The sequence below is a fragment of the Canis aureus genome, chromosome 9 (assembly GCF_053574225.1).
Source record: "Canis aureus isolate CA01 chromosome 9, VMU_Caureus_v.1.0, whole genome shotgun sequence".
Taxonomy (NCBI): domain Eukaryota; kingdom Metazoa; phylum Chordata; class Mammalia; order Carnivora; family Canidae; genus Canis; species Canis aureus.
Window position 1 is genome coordinate 34,243,073 of NC_135619.1, and position 17,298 is coordinate 34,260,370.

General features: G+C 36.3%; 1 protein-coding gene across 1 annotated transcript; it reads left to right on the forward strand.

Annotated features, from left to right (window-relative positions):
• The first annotated feature begins 3 nt into the window (after nt 1-3).
• On the forward strand, nt 4-14,447 carry SOCS4 (suppressor of cytokine signaling 4). Its single transcript, XM_077909363.1, has 2 exons — nt 4-320; nt 12,906-14,447. The coding sequence occupies exon 2, from the start codon at nt 12,998-13,000 to the stop codon at nt 14,318-14,320; it is 1,323 nt and encodes a 440-aa protein (XP_077765489.1). The 5' UTR covers nt 4-320; nt 12,906-12,997; the 3' UTR covers nt 14,321-14,447.
• The last annotated feature ends 2,851 nt before the right edge of the window (nt 14,448-17,298 follow it).

The window sequence follows — 17,298 nt, forward strand, 5'->3', positions numbered from 1 at the left end:
CGCAGGGTGATGGCGTCAGCCGCGCGCCGCGTGCAAGGGAAAAAGCCGGTTGCTGGGGGAGTGAGGAAGAAAGGGAGGGTGTCGAACACGGAAGTGATGGCAGCGCCTTGGGAGCAGGTGGAGGCGGTGACCGCAACGAATGAGACGGGAACTCTGAGGCGAGGGGTGGGGGCTTGCAGAAAGACAGCCTCCTTTTAGGACCTACCTGAGGTGCAGGAGTGGCTGGGCCTCCCTTCTCCACCTTAGAGAGCACCCCGAGTGACGGCGATGGTGATGGCGGCAGTTCCTCGCACAGCCCCAGTCAAGCTGCGCTCTGAGAGGTGAGTGGGGGGAAGGGTGGTTGCTTCCCGGCCTCGCGGATTAGGGTCTGCTGTCACCTTCCAGGCTCCCTAACACGCAGCCATATCCGAGTCCCTGACCAAGTCCAGCTCCTCCTTGGGGCCCTGTTACAGAATGAAGTCTTTGAGCATCTTGTTCTCGAGGAGAACGAGACCCTTCCCAAACCTTTAATCTTGGCATCCTTCGTGCCTTCACCTTGTCGTTTCTATAGAGATAAAAAAAAAAAAGAGGGAAGACTTTAATCTCAGTTCTCAGTTCCTGGAGGTATGGCTTGCACGTTAATGATTGTTGGGGGTGGACGTATATCCCTTAAGAAGAAAGTAACTTGGATTTCCCCGTTCAGACCCCACCTAAAATTCACTGAAGTACGTATTTAGATCTAAAAGAAGAGCCAGAACTAAAGCATATGGTTGAATGCTTCGTTCGCTCCTTATAATCTCAACGAAGGTCTTGGCCATTAAGTTTATGTCCCCATGTTCTTCCATGTTGGCAGACCGGTGTCTGATGAATACCTTCACGGTGACATATTTGTGTGGTACCCATCTTCTAGTCTGCATCAGACACCAGTTTATGAATAAGTGGGACGTTTTTCTGTCCTAAACATTTCCCCATTGTTTTTCAATCTAGTTCCCATTGTGAAAAGTTGCACAGTTACACAAACGGTGCTATTGTTCTTACAGTCTTGGCATTGTGTGAAAGTTGTTTTGAGTACTAGGGTTCCAATTAGACTTCCTAGATACTTAAATTTGGTACATTAATGAAGAGGAAGAATGATTGGCTGAAAATGAGCTTGGGATTTGTGGAAAAATAGCCAACCTATTGTGGATTTCCCACACAGCAAAAGATACCGGAGATGATTCTTTCTGAGTGATTTAATTTTATTTGAAGATCATTCATTAATTTTTAGATAGACTGATTTGTAATTTTTTAATCCGAGTGAAGATCCCTGGATAAGACAATGGGATTGAAGATGAACTCTGATAACATTTGTCTATTATCTTGATGAGATTTCAAGGTAGTACTATTCACAGCTTAGCATAAGAAGGATCTGTAAATTGGAACAAGAGTTATGGATATTAAATGCCCTGTGACATCTATAACACAATATGACTTAAAACTATGAATGGTGTCTATATTTCTCTCCCTTCACTCTGCCTTAGCAATCAAGCCGTTTGATCCACAGGTTAAAGAAAAATTCCCTTCACAAATTAAACATGTATGGAAAGAGCTTGGGCCTTAGAGTTGAACAGCCCTAGGTTTTATTTTTCGCTCTGACAGTTATTCATTATATGACCTTGACTATGCTTTACTTTTTTCTGGATATCAGATTCCTTATCTCTAAAATGGAGATACCTTCTTCCATCAATTATTAGTTATGGTATATAGGAGAAATTCATGGATGTATAAAACTGATTGTTACTAATATCCTGTGTTATTAACAGGGTACTTTGGGTGGATACTTAGTGCTTTTGTTTAAAATAGAGGGGTTTTTTTTTATCATTATCCTGTAAAAGTTTTCAAGTATTAAAAGATATATTCTTACTTTTGCTAGTATGTTTTCACAATTATATTTCTCTTTCAGTCAAATGCCGATAAATTTTAATGTCAATGAGTTCATGGTCTTGATGGAAACAGACATTCAAACAACATGTACAAGATAGTGTGGTAATGAAATGCATGTAACTTAAATGTCAGCAAAATTATATGGTTATTTAGAATAGCATAGCCTTAAAAAAAAATCCATTGCAGCTGTTACTGTTCTGGCTGTCAAAATTTTCCAAATGGATTTCTTTATCATTAACAGTGTGTATCTCATAGGAGTGGGTAGCTGAATGAACTCACTGAAAATGACAGCAAGGTCACAGTTTAAATTGCCATGAAGATTAGTTAGCTCTGCTCTGTTGCAACCATTTATAGGACGCTTACGCTCACAAATACTGTTCTCAAGGGCAATAGGGTGAGAAAACATGATTACCATTTTGGTGATGAGTATTATCTACATCGTATACTCTTAGAGATTCAGTTTATCTAAAAAGCATTTCAGTATTGCCTATGGAAGGAGTTTAAAAAATACTTTTTCAATGAAATGTGTACTTGACGTAAAAATCACTATGTGAAAGATAGGGGTGGAAGAGAGGTAAAATGACCGAGAGGGACACCTGGGTGGCTTATCAGTTAAGTGTCCTGATTTCGGCTCTGTTTGTGATCTCATGAGTCATGAGACTGCGCCCCAGGTGAGCTCCTCACTGGGCATGGAGCCTGCTTAAGATTCTCTCTCTCAAAAAAAGAAAAGGATTCTCTCTCTCCCACTGCCTTCCCCACCCTTGTCTGTCTTAGGCGTGTGTGTGTTCCCCCTCTCTCTAAAAAAATAAGAATAGAATATAAATGAGGAGAACAGAGTATTGAAGAAAATAATATTGAAGGCAGTTTAGAAATCTGAAAATTTGTGTATCTCTGAAAGTGTATTGAGAGTTACTGTTTATTTTTGGAGTAAATAATACTTGCATATATGTAAACTTCTCAAAGTATAAAAGGCGGTAAAGTTCTATTCCCAGCTATCCAGTTCTTGTGGCTAAAGACAGCCACAGTATTTGATTGTGTTGTTACATAGATAGTGGATCCTTACACAGCAAGAGAGATATAATCACTCTTTTATTGATAAAGAAACCAAGACTCAAAGAGGTTGTAGTTTGTCCAGTCACACTCCTACCAACTGTCAAAATGAGAAGTAGAGCACAGGTCTTTTACCATCTGATTCTAGGTAGTCTACCATACTGCTGTTCCATTTCATAACTGTTGCCATAAAACTAGAAATTTAGTAAAACACATCAGGACATTAAAGCTTTTTAAGTCTAGAATCCCCTTATACTAGTGTGTTAAAACTTGAATAGGTAAAACTTGTCACCCAAGCTTAAATATAAGCATGTGTAATTATTATAAAGCAATAGAAAGAATAATCTATAATCAGTTAAAAAAAACTTTACCTACTCTTTCTGTTGAAATCTGTATTTACTAAGTTAGCTTGCAAGAAACTACATATTTTAATAATTAGAGGTTTTGGTTATTTACACCCATAATATTTGTAAAGAATTTAAATTTTTTTAACCTTTTAAAAAGACAGTGTTTAATATCAGGAGTAATACAAAGTGCTTTATGATATGAAGCCTCCTCAGCTTCAGATTTTCAAGCCTTATATGTGGCCTTTGTTTCCTCTTGTTCCTTTTTTAAAAATTTTTGCTACTTTCCCACCTCTCATTTTTAGAAATTTCTACATGAAAAGTTCTGAGTACTACTAGAAAGTAGCTAATACGCATTTTCATTAATATATGCTATTTTCATACATCTTATTCCTGGAACTAAAACATAAGGCAGCTGGCATTATCCAGATTTTACAATGTGAAAACTGAAGTTAAATGAGATTTTAAAATCAGGTAATATGATTAGTACGTGACAAAGTCTGAATTTTAGCCCATGTTTGATGATTTAACCTTTCATGCTATTTCATCTGCACCATGCTTCATTTTTAAATATAGTGTAGTAAAAAACTAGATTGTTAATTTTTATAGTTGTTTAAAACATTAAAATTTTCTCTTTAGACTAAATTACTCTTACAAGGAAGTAGACCAAAATGTCTAAATTGATTGCCTTTAGGTAATTGAACTACAGTTTTTCCCCTCCTCCCTTTTAAACTTATCTAAATGTTCTGTATATTTTTTACTGAGCATATATTGTTTTTTATAATTAAAAAATTACAAACTGGAAAGAAAATGAATCTCCTTAATCTAGTTTATTCCCTAAAAGTTAAAATCATATATCTTAAATATTCTGGTTTCTAAGATTCTTTTAAGGTCCTTCCATTTTTAAAAAGCCAGCTATTAGTTTTCTGTTCTCTCTTCACTCGAGATTAACCTTCTTTGGTGATAGGTTCCTGAACATTTCTCTTTGGCATGGTCACGGAATGGACAATCATCTAAATATTAGCCCAAGTTAATACTCCCCCTAAAGTTTGCTCCAGAAGGATTTCTATGAGCTAAATACAGGAAATTATGGCTTAAGCAGGCTTCTTAACTGAAGAACCTCTCAGAACCTTTTGCAAAATATGCATTGTAATATTTCAGAGGGAAACCATTCCTATATTTGTTTAATAAGGAAACCCCTATCTCTCTAGAATATGTATTAACACCTTTTAGAACTAGTGCCCACTGGCATAAGCAAACTATAATTGGAAAAGTAAGTGGAGAGTGTGGGGAGAAGGAGGATGTAGTGGTACTAATCAGTAATTCCTTTTTATGTTTGTTTTTTAATCCAGTTAAGTCCCACGAGCCCTGACGTGGTAGCGTGAAAATAGGAGATACTAACATATTTACTGGAAAATGAAACTGTATTGCTCTTGTTATGAGGGGGAAAAAACAACATGTTTTTAGTTCAGAGATTCTTTTCATATGATCAAACCCGGTTTTATATTTTTCCTTAACATTTCAAGGAATTCATCTGCCAATATCCAGTATATTCCATTCGTGGGCTCTAAATGTCTCCACAGAATTCTCCTCAAGTATCAGACTATGATCAAATGTTAAGTAAGGACTATGACCCATAGAATCCAATTCAAATATCACAAACTATGATCAGAGTGCTTTCAGGGAGTTTTGGGACACATAATAGCAGGTAAACTTTGGAATTGTGGATTTGGTCAGGAAATTCCTAGGAGTAATAATTTAGTTATAAATTATTTATGTAGTGTAATAAATAATTATTTTAGTATCAAATGTATTTTAATTTGGTATTTACATGAATTCTGGTCTTAGATATGCATCAGCATTTTAGATAAAGTAGTCATCCAATGAATAATTAATATATACGGTAATGCTCTGGTAGAGAATTACTAAAGAATTACCCAACCTCATAGAGAATACAGTGACATTTCCAGATAGATGAAGTTTAATTTTTGGCCTTTTTTTTTTTTTTTTCTAGGCTCCATGCCCAACATGGGCCTTAAACTCATGACTCTGAGATTGAGAGTTCCATGTTTACCTACTGAGCCAGCTGGGCGTCCCTCATTATTGGCTTTTTAATAGTTTTCTCTAGGAATCTTGAATTAACATCACCTATCTGGCTTTATGCAATAGAACTAATTAGGGACGCCGGGGTGGTTCAACGGTTTAGCGCCTGCCTTTGGCCTGGAGTGATCCTGGAGTCTGGGAACCAGTCCCACATTGGGCTCCCTGCATGGGGCCTGCTTCTTCCTCTGCCTATGTCTCTGCCTCTCTCTGTGTCTCTCATGAATAAATAAGTAAAATCTTTAAAAAAAAAAACAAAAAACAGTAGAACTACTTAAATGTTATTTAAATCTTGTGTTAGTAGAATGGCCACGTTGGATATGTTGGATATTCATTCTCGGTTCACTGTCCTTGGCAATTGGTGGTAGAATCTGGGAAGAGATAGCTACTGGGAATCTGGGAACTTTCTTTCTTGAAAATAGCTTTTATATAAATTTGCTTTTGAGATATTTGCCTCTTGCTCAGTAAGAAATAATAATTTTTTTAAAAGATGTCACTGTTTACTCCCCAGAGCAATGTAATTTAGCTGCCTTCATAAAAAATTAATTATTGAATCAAGAGCCAAAGCAACCTTCTCCCAAGTGATGTGTTCCCCTCTTTAAAAAAAAAAAATAAAAAAAAAATAAAAAGCTTTGTAGTTACTGGCAAAGATCTTTGATTTGTCAGCACCTTTTAAAGTATCTTAGATTTCTATACTACATAAAAATAATAGTAAAGCCACTTTCTTATCACTTTGTATTTTTTTCTTCCTCATTTATAAAGTTTGTAAAACTCCAAGAACTAATGATAGGCTATTTGAAAGGATTCATTCAGATTCAGAACTCAACACTTTTTTTTTTTAATTGAGATTTTTTTTTTTTTAAGATTTTATTTATTTATTCATGAGACACAGAGAGAGAGAGAGAGAGAGAGAGAGAGGCAGAGACACAGGCAGAGGGAGAAGCAGGCTCCTTGCAGGGAGCCAATATGGGACTCCATCCCGGGACTCCAGGATCAAGCCCTGGGCTGCAGGCGGCGCTAAACCGCTGAGCCACCCAGGGATCCCCCTTGCGTAAGTTTAGATGCAAACATAACAGATATACTTGGCAAGGCTTACCAACTTGTATATAATAAGTATTAATCATTTACTTATAAATTATTTATGTAGTGTAATAAATATTTGGATGATCAAATTACTGTACCACCCAGGCTCCCCATGAACCATTTCTAGTAAACTGGCTTGGGACGCCTGGGTGGCTCAGTGGTTGGGCACCTGCCTTTGGCCCAGGTCGTGATCCTAGGATCTGGGATTGAGTCCGGCATTGGGCTCCCTGGAAGGAGCCTGCTTCTCCCTCTGCCTATGTCTCTGCCTTTCTCTCTCAGTCTGCGTGTCTCATGAATAAATAAATAATCTTTAAAAAAAAATAATAAACTGTCTTATGTCCTTTAATAAAATTATATCTAATATGTTTCTTTTTTTTAATTTATTGATTACTTAATACATTTAGGCTCTGAACAGAGTACTTTACATACATTATTTCATTTAATCCTCAACAGCCGAATGAAATAGATAGCATCAATATCTCTGTTTTTACAGATGAAAAAAAAACTGAGGTTTTACATCAAATGGCGAGTATCAGATAAACTGGACTCAAACTGTACTGCAGGGGTGCCTGAGTGGCTCAGCGGGTGAGCATCTGCCTTCAGCTCAGGGTATGATCCCGAAGTCCCAGGATCAAGTCTGCATCAGGCTCTCCACAGGGAGCCTGCTTCTCCCTCTGCCTGTGTCTCTGCCTCTCTCTCTGTGTCTCTCATGAATAAATAAATAAAATCTTAACAACAACAAAAAACAACGCTATACTGCTTAATGGCTGCCATTATTGTGCTGTGAAACTGCATCCTTGTCATATACATGCATAGAGATACTAAAAATGTTAAAATGGTTACAGCTGGATGGTAGGATTATGCATAATTTGGGGTTTTTTTTTTATAACTTAAGCTTAGTTTGAATTAATCATGATAAGTATGAATTACTGTTGTTTATGTTCATCAAAATGATATATGCACCCAAGTTAAAAATTAAGTTGAAAGCTTAGGGAAGATAAATTCTACAGTCCTACCAATTCCGAAGGCATCTATGTCGAATCTTTTAACTGTTTTTCCAATATTTACCTTTATATTTCTAAATCATATGCTTATTATTTCTTGATTTGTCGATTACCAGACATTATCACTTGAGTTCCTTTTATGATAGATGAGAAATTATCTTTTAGTCTCCTTCCTTTCTTTCCATTTTCTTATTGCATTTGTATCACAGTTTTGGTGAATATGTAAATGTCATTCATTGCTGAGCCAAGTATTTTACAACTTTATTTTCTTTCTTGTCTAACTCTTGAATTTTTGTGTAATTAAGAATTACCTGATTCTCTTTTCTCATTCTTCTCAATTGAATTTTCCAGAAGTCAGTTCTTTTTTTTTTTTTCTTCAAAACCTTCCACCTTGGAGCCAATGGCCCTGTATGGTTATATGCTCTGAATACCATGTTGTCTAGAAACTTTTCTTCTTCGACATCTTAAGAATTCACATTTCCTCTCTCTTGTGTTAAATATCTTATTTTCTGCATTATGTCTTTTGCTGTGGGTACACTTTAATTTTAGAAGACTATATATCGGGCAGCCCGGGTAGCTCAGCGGTTTGGTGCTGCCTTCAGCCCAGGGCGTGATCCTGGAGACCCGGGATCGGGTCCCATGTTGGGCTCCCTGCATGGAGCTTGCTTCTCCCTCTGCCTGTGTCTCTGCCTCTCTCTTTCTGTCTCTCATGAATAAATAAATAAAATCTTAAAAAAAAAAAATAGAAGACTATATATCTTCTAGTATGAGGTAAAGTTGTTGATGCTTTGCATGTGTGAAAATTTCTTTATCTTCATATTTGAATGGTAATTTGGCTGATTATTTCTTCAAAGTTGGAACTAGCCTCTAGCTTCCAAAACTAGCCTCTAGCTTCCATAGTTACTGTTGAGAAACCAGATGCCATTTATTTGTAGTCCTCTATGACTTTTATTCCCTCGGGAAGATTTTTTTTAATTTTCACATATTTTTTTACTTGGATAGCACAACATCTACTCTCTTAACTTAAGTATCTCCCCTTTATCTCTACGGTTCTAAAATTTTAGAACAATGTAACTGTATTTTTCCCCAATTGTGCTGGGTACTCCGTGGACTCTTTCAGTATAGAAGCTCATGTCCTTCAGTTCTGGGAAATTTTCTAATATAGTTTCTTTTTTAATTTCCCCCCTTCATTTTATTATTTTCTATGAAATGTCTGTATCGATCATCTAGTTTTCTTACCTTTTCTAATTAACCATTTTTTCCCATTTCCTGTTATTTCCTCAATTTCTTCTCCAACTTTCCTGTGGACTATTTTATTTCTGTGACCATATTTTTATTTTTTTTAAGGTTTTATTTATTCATGAGATGCACACCAAGAGAGAGGAAGAGACATATAGGCAGAGGGAGAAGCAGGCTGCCCGTAGGGAGCCCGATGTGGGACTTGATCCTGATACCAGGATCACGCCCTGAGCCAAAGGCAGACGCTCAACCGCTGAACCACCCAAGCATCCCGTATTTTTAATTTACAAAATTTTCTTAATCTCTGATTGTCCCAAACTCCTCTTACTCATTCATAGGTGTAATATCTTCTCTTAACTTGGAAGAAATCAGTTTATTTTCTGCTCTTTTTGTGGTTCTTTTTTTTCTCTAAGTATTTTTTTAATGTTTTGGCCTCTGCTGTTGTTTATATTAGACACTTTCCTCAAAAGTCTGATGACCTATGACCATTCATATTCTGGAGTGAATAAAGCACAACAATGCTGCCTGACAGCTGTGTGTGAGTAGGTGGGGCTTGTGGCTGGCAAGCTTTTCTCCATGCTTGGGTGATTATTCCAGGTTTGTGGGTTATTGGTGTTTTTATTCATTCATTTATTTTGAGAGAGAGAGCTCATGCAGGGGAGGGGCAGAGGGAGATAGAGAATCTCAAGTAGACTCCCCACTGAGCATGGAGCCTGGTGAAGGGCTTGATCTCACAACTCTGAGATCATGACCTGAGTCAAAATCAAGAGTCAGACGCTCAATCAAGAGTTGGGATCCCTGGGTGGCGCAGCGGTTTGGCGCCTGCCTTTGGCCCAGGGCGCGATCCTGGAGACCCGGGATCGAATCCCACGTCAGGCTCCCGGTGCATGGAGCCTGCTTCTCCCTCTGCCTGTGTCTCTGCCTCTCTCTCTCTCTGTGTGTGACTATCATAAATAAATAAAAAAAAAAAAGAGTGGGTCGCTCAACCAACTGAGGCACCCAGGCCCTCCCTCCCAGCTTTCTATTGTAGGAGTCCCAACTGTCAGTATCTAGAGTTCTTTTCTTTTTGACCATTCTATTTTTTTCAGCAAAGTATCTTTTAGTCCCTTATTAAGAGCTATAAATATGGCTACCAGAGTTCTGGGAGCTGGCTGGGAGAAGGAAGTAAGAACTTACACGATTTTAGTCCCAAATCTCTCTTCTACCCTCTCTCTATGTCTGGTATTCAAAGTCCTAGCCTCTCAGTTTAGTTTCTCCAACTGATAAATATCCCATCTCCTCTAAGTGTAGGAATAAGAACTGGAGAAATCCAGCTGTACTTATGCATATTTTCAGCCTGCTTCTCCATTTTCCACCCTGTTCTCCACCCACATTTTCTGTATCATCTGGTACCTTTGGATCCTGGACTTTGCATACTCTGTTGGCTTGCTTCTCATCCATGTCACCTCTGTGCCTAGTGTTACCCGCCTCTCTGATGCTGAGTTATTTACTGCTCCTCCATTCATACTCTGTTTTCATATTTTGTGATTTAGGTTATAGACACCTCCTAGTCTCATGGATGTTATGATTGTGTTTTTATTTCTCATTTTTCCTTGTTCTGGGTTGACTTTTTGGGAGGATAGAACAAAAAGATTTTCACTTGGCCATTTCAAACCAGTCAATTATTTATTTTATAATCAGAATAAAAAAGCTATTTTCAAAAAAAAAAAGCTATTTTCATTTTAAGGGGAAATGAAGTTATAATAAAAAATTTAGTAATGGAAAGTAGCAGGTGTAGTGCCTAAAGGAAGCATTAGAAGCACTAAAGGATTTTATAGGAGATTTGTTATTGAAGGCAGAGAGAATTTGAAAGAGAAAAACTGAAGCAGGCCCTGGTAAAGGTGGGAATGTCATCAGGAACAGAGAGAGCGAGCTTATCTCTGATAATAGAAGTGAAGGAAGAAATGATACAATGTAGAGATAATAAGCAAGATGAGGGAGCTCATATCCAGTGGAGTAAAGTTGGTCATAGAGTTTAACAAACTGTTATTTTGCTATTTTTTTTAGTAAATTACCAGGCATTTCAAATCTTTTTTTTTTTTTTAATATTTTTTTTATTTATTTATGACAGTCACACAGAGAGAGAGAGAGAGAGGCAGAGACACAGGCAGAGGGAGAAGCAGGCTCCGTGCACCGGGAGCCTGATGTGGGATTCGATCCCGGGTCTCCAGGATCGCGCCCTGGGCCAAAGGCAGGCGCCAAACCGCTGCGCCACCCAGGGATCCCAGCATTTCAAATCTTATATATTTTTCACAACTGAATAAAAAAAGTAGAAAGTGTGTAGTATTCTTCAGCCTACTTTGTTGTTTCTTGTTTATTTTTGCTCAGTAGAACTTGGTCAACAAACAGCCAAAGCATAATGTTGAATATAATTTTGGTATAATAAGTAATGATATGTCTTCCAAAATTAGATTTAAAAATATTTTTCCCTATGGATTTTAAATGAGTATATACTAGTGAGCTCACTAAATCAAAATAATCTGTATAATCGCCAGGTGCTATTCAGTTTTAGAAATGGAGTTTTTTTTGTTTTTGTTTTTGTTTTTTTGTTTTTGTTTTTTTTTTTTTTTTTAGAAATGGAGTATTTTATTTGGCAAGTCTAATTAATTAGTTCACACTTTTAAGTACTTGCCAATCATTTGCTACTACAGTTGCTTATTTCAAATCCTCTTGCTTTGAAAATGCATTCAGATGGCTCTAAACATTTACTTGACTTTTGGGATTATAATGTTCCTCTGACATAATCAGAAACTTAATCATAATCAGCATGCTGAGTGAGACTGATTTTCTCAGTCTCCAAATTCAAGTTTCATTTGTAAAATGTTTGAGGTTATAGAATCCTAACCCCCAATTCTGGGCTTAAATCTTACTCCACCTAAGAATAGTTAAGTTAATCCCATTTACAACCTATCATCACTATTTGTCTTAATAAAACTCTATTTCACATTGTAAATTCTAGCATATCTAGCCAACTTCAAAGGAAAGTCATTGCCCTATAGAAATTTATTTGCTTGTTTCTCAAAATTACCAAGAAAAACACAAGAGTGTGTATGTGAAATAACAAATTTTTATCCGATTCCATGTTTTCTAAAAACTGCATAAACTGAGAGTGAAGTTGACCAATTACTGAAATGAGTTGTCAAAACTGCATTGGGAATTTTTGCATGGCATTCCTGCTGTTCAGTGGTGATTATTTAATAAATACTCTTTTTTTATTATTTAATAAATTCTTAACAGCTTTTGTAACTTAAAGTTTATATTTTCAATCAATAGAAAACAACACAAGGAGAGGGAAGTAAGGAACCACTACAGGGTAGTATTTCTCAAACACCAAGTCATATATTTCTCACTGTCTCTTACAACAATTCACTGACTGGTCTGCTGTGAAATAAAAATAAAGAAAGGAGAGATTAGTAGAAGATACACCTCAAGACTAGAAATTGTTTACATTTTGAGCATACAGTTGGGCTAAGAGAGGAGGCCTCGCTTTCTAATCTACATTGAAAATTAACTGTGGGAAAGAATTCAGATTCTTGACTCCCGGGTACTATGAAATTATTAGTATGTAGTAAAGCAGATCATTTAAGTGAAAACAAAATATTTTGGAACTACCTTCCAACATATCCAATACTCTTATCTTGTTCATATGCTAATTATGCTTTTTCATCTTATGTCTGATTGGGGCTTAATATGTAAAACTATATGTGCAAAATGAATGACAGTTGGACACCTGGGTGGCTCATTTGGTTAACCATCTGACTTTTTTTTTTAATATTGTATTTATTTATTCATGAGAGAGAGGCAGAGACACAGGCAGAGGGAGAAGCAGGCTCCCCGAAAAGAGTCCAATGTGGGACTCGATCCTGGACCCCTGGATAAGGACCTGAGCCAAAGGCAGATGCTCAACTGCTGAGCCATCCAGGCATCCCGAGCATCTGACTCTTGATTTTTGGCTCAGAACATGGTCTCAGGGTCATGAGATCAAACCCTGTATCAGACTCCACACTGGGCATGGAGTCTGCTTGGGATTTTCTCTCTTCCTCTTCCCTTCCCCTGCTCACACACTCTCTTTCTCTTCTCTCTTTAAAAAAAAAAAAAGTGAATGACAAATGACTAGTGTGTTTTGTTTTGTTTGTTTTTTTAGATACATCCAGAGAGTGCCCAGAAGAATCTTCCTGCTGGAAAAACTGAAAAAGCAGTATTTATAACACTGGAATTTGCGGATAATTTGTTAAAATGGCAGAAAATAGTGAAAGTAATAGCAAAAATGTAGATGTAAGGCCCAAAACTAGTCGAAGTAGAAGTGCTGACAGAAAGGACGGTTATGTGTGGAGTGGAAAGAAATTATCTTGGTCAAAAAAGAGTGAAAGTTGTTCAGATGCTGAAACAGTGAATGCTATAGAGAAAACTGAAATTCCTTTAAGGAGCCAAGAAAGGAAGCACAGCTGTTCATCCATTGAGTTGGATTTAGATCATTCCTGTGGGCATAGATTTTTAGGCCGATCTCTTAAACAGAAACTGCAAGATGCTGTGGGGCAGTGTTTTCCAATAAAGAATTGTAGTGGTCGGCACTCTTCAGGGCTTCCATCTAAAAGGAAAATTCATATCAGTGAACTCATGTTAGATAAGTGTCCTTTCCCACCTCGATCAGATTTAGCCTTTAGGTGGCATTTTATTAAACGACACACTGCTCCTATAAATCCCAAATCCAATGAATGGATAAGCACAGACTTGTCTCAGAATGAATTGAGGGATGGTCATCTAAAACGAAGAAATGCAGAAGAAGAGGTAAACTGCTTCACACATACCAATGTTCAGCCCTGTGTCATAACCACCAACAGTGCTTCATGTAGAAGTGGTCCTGTGACTGGCTCTGTGATGAACCTGGTTTCAAATAACAGTATAGAAGATAGTGATATGGATTCAGATGATGAAATTATAACACTTTGCACAAGTTCCAGGAAAAGAAACAAACCCAAATGGGAAATGGATGAAGAAATCCTGCAGTTGGAAACACCTCCTAAGTACCATACCCAGATTGATTATGTCCACTGTCTTGTACCAGACCTCCTTCAGATCAATAATAATCCATGTTACTGGGGAGTTATGGATAAATATGCAGCTGAAGCTCTACTAGAGGGAAAACCAGAGGGTACCTTTTTACTTCGAGACTCAGCACAGGAAGACTATTTATTCTCAGTTAGTTTTAGACGCTATAGTCGTTCTCTTCATGCTAGAATTGAACAGTGGAATCACAACTTTAGCTTTGATGCACATGATCCTTGTGTCTTCCATTCTCCTGACATTACAGGGCTCCTAGAACATTATAAGGACCCGAGTGCCTGTATGTTTTTCGAACCCCTTTTATCCACTCCTTTAATTCGGACTTTCCCCTTTACCCTGCAGCATATATGCAGAACAGTTATTTGTAACTGTACAACTTATGATGGCATTGATGCCCTTCCAATTCCTCCTTCTATGAAATTATATCTGAAGGAATATCACTATAAATCAAAAGTTAGAGTACTCAGGATTGATGCACCAGAACAACAATGCTAGGAAAAGTGTAGGAATATGGGAATGATTATATACATATTTTCATTTAATATTTTATTTTTCTTATGTCACTTTGAATTTTTCTACAAGGACAGTTGAAATCCAAAATAAATCTCTGCCCTAAAGTTTACGTCTAGATCAGTTTATTTTTCTTATGATACATCAGTTGTTTAGAGTTATATACTAGGGGTTAATGAATATTTTTGACCAGGTGTTTTTTTTTTTGTTTTTACCAAATAGATCATATACTTACTTTTTTTTCTTAACTGTAATTTGCTTAAAATCCAGGGATATTTGAAATTTGGTAGGCATTACCAACACAGTTAAATCCATATTTTATACTTTTCTTTAAAAATAATCTGTCCTTTCCTACATGTACAATCCTCATTGCCATTGGCATTCCTGTACGTAAAATACAGTTTCCCCATCCCGCTTTTCAGACGCTGATCAGTAAAGTGGAGTGTGTTGTAATTCACAATCCATGCCAGTGTAGTAGAGTTTTGTAACAAATAGGGATGCTAAAGGTAACAGGGTGGTTTGAAACTAAACTTGAAGTGTTTTCATTTTAAATACTAACTATAAAGCAGTATTACTCAGTTTGATTAATCTGATGAGGAAGAATCAAATGAGAACATGACTTTTTGGAGGTGAATTTATTTTCTACACTGTAGCATGGCCACTTGTTCTTTTTGAGTAAGTCTTTTACTCAACCTAGATGAGTTGCTATCTTCAGAACAAATATTGTTCTTTCTCACTGGAAGCTTTAAAAATATAACACTATTAGTAACTAGTAGTTACTAACGTATTAAAGCAACTATGGTGTTTTTCTGTATTTACTTATGAACTGTTGCTTCTAATTAGCCTTTTTATAGACACTCTGAGCCTGTTATCTTGGGGAGATGCCACAGTTTTATAATCAGCCACAAATTTCTATTGGTAACCAAAGAGGACCTAAGTAGTCTTCATTATTTTAAAGTGAGCTTCACTAAAGATTCAAGAAGTAAACATGGAGCTGTTTTCTGAAAAACTTAATGTTGGTTTTGATTTTCAGGTTTCAAATAATTACTCCTATCTTCAGAATTCCATGTCTTTACTGTAGCTTCTAAAAAAGGAAAACATTTTGAGAGCTACATGCTTTAATGCCATACCGAACAATACTGGGCACTAGGAGTAATATTTTAAATTTACGATCCCAACACAGAAGCATTTTTAGAAACGTCATTATCCCTGTAAAATAAGGGTAAATGGAGTGGTATCCTGTCAAACTCTGCTTTTTTAAAGGGTCCGTGCATAATAAATTTCCTAGACAGTTTCTTCTGGTGAGCTATCTAACCCTTTGTACAAATTGGCATTTTTAATATCATAGTAGTTGATTTCTTGCTGCTAATTTAGGTCCAGTAGGAAGCTGCTTCTGCCTGGATTGAAAGAAATTTGACTCAACTTTCCAAGTTAGAATAGATGTTTCTTAAGTATCATTGCTTTTATGTTGAAGTAGCATTTCCCTTTCCTGCAGTTCTGTTGGTAGCATAAAGATGGAATTTTTCAGTAATAGCTTTAAAATAAATTTTTAGCAATTACAACAAAATTAAACCAAGAAAATCTGTTAACCATTTTCTAGGATTTTTTTTCTCAGTGATCTCAAGATTGTCTTGGTTCCAGTGAAGGGTAACTTAATTATGGCACCTATCTGTGGAGTAATGAGGCTCAGGATATCACTAACACCGATATCAGGATAAATATCTCTTCTAAAGATGATATTTCCCTTTTACAAAAGTGGAAAAGTCTCATACTACCTCATCTTTATTGTGACACTTTTGTAGATCACTGAGAAGCTTGTCTTATTTACCAATAAAACACTTCCTAAATATGCATTTTTTGGTGAAAGAACATTAATAGTATAGTAAGACTCTACCCATGATTATAGTTTTTTATCAGAATTTGATAATGAGACTTTCTGTTTCTGTGAAACAATTATTGTTTTAAATATTTTTCTTTTAAAAATAACTTTTTATCAGTACAGAAAAACCTAAGGGATGACTAGCTAACAAATATTCTGTTAAAGAGTAATTTTATAAAGAAAAATGAAATATAATTATGTTGTCTTTTATAATGGTAAAAATGTTTATATGAAAATCAAGATATAAGTAGCTTTTCATATATTCAAACTGGTTGCTTGTGGTATATTTTCTCTGGCTTTCTTATTTTTTCAACTTCAAGGTATTAATAGCTGTTAACATTTTCAAAATACTGCCATATATATCCTTGAAGTAGATGATCTAATAAATGAGAGCAGGGAAGAGACTCATTTATTCTGAAATGGTTTGTATTTTTCCTTTCATATTTGCTACAGTGAAAAGAAATCTGAAAGTAGAAGCATAAAGACTTGAGAATGGAATTGTTTACCATGAAGGAAAAAGAAAAGAGTAATAATAAATTAATTTTTAAGGCATTAAAAGATTGGAATTTAGAAAGGTTAATCCCTTTCTCTGACTTTGTGAGGACACATTTGGAAGAGCCTCCAGTATTCACAAACTAATTTTAAAAATGTAAAATATGTAATCATTGGAATATATAACTAAAGTGACTAAGTTTTGAGAGGAACATGAGGAAAGATTCAAATATATCTATAAATTTTGTAACTTAATGTTTGTGGGCATTTGAAAAGTATAAATTCCAGAGTTGGGAAAGCATCAGCATGGTGGAAATGTGTAGAGCTTATTGGTGAGAGAGGATGAAGCTAAAAGAAACAAGATAAAATATTAAAATTAAGAATTTAGGCATCACCTCAGGGAAGAGCCTTGACAGTGAAAGGGAACTACTTAATTGCTAATAGCTGGTCTGGACCAGACACTTAACTGCGCTTTGGGAATCATCCTGCACTAATCAGGAAATAAACTTGACTTTTATTTTTCTTAAGCTTTTTGGAACAACCCCACCACCACTACTATGCTTTTTTTTTTTTTTTTTTTTTTTTTTTTGAG

Bases quoted from the DNA above. Each gene is read 5' to 3' on its own strand.
- SOCS4 (XM_077909363.1), top strand. From the start codon at position 12,998: ATGGCAGAAAATAGTGAAAGTAATAGCAAAAATGTAGATGTAAGGCCC.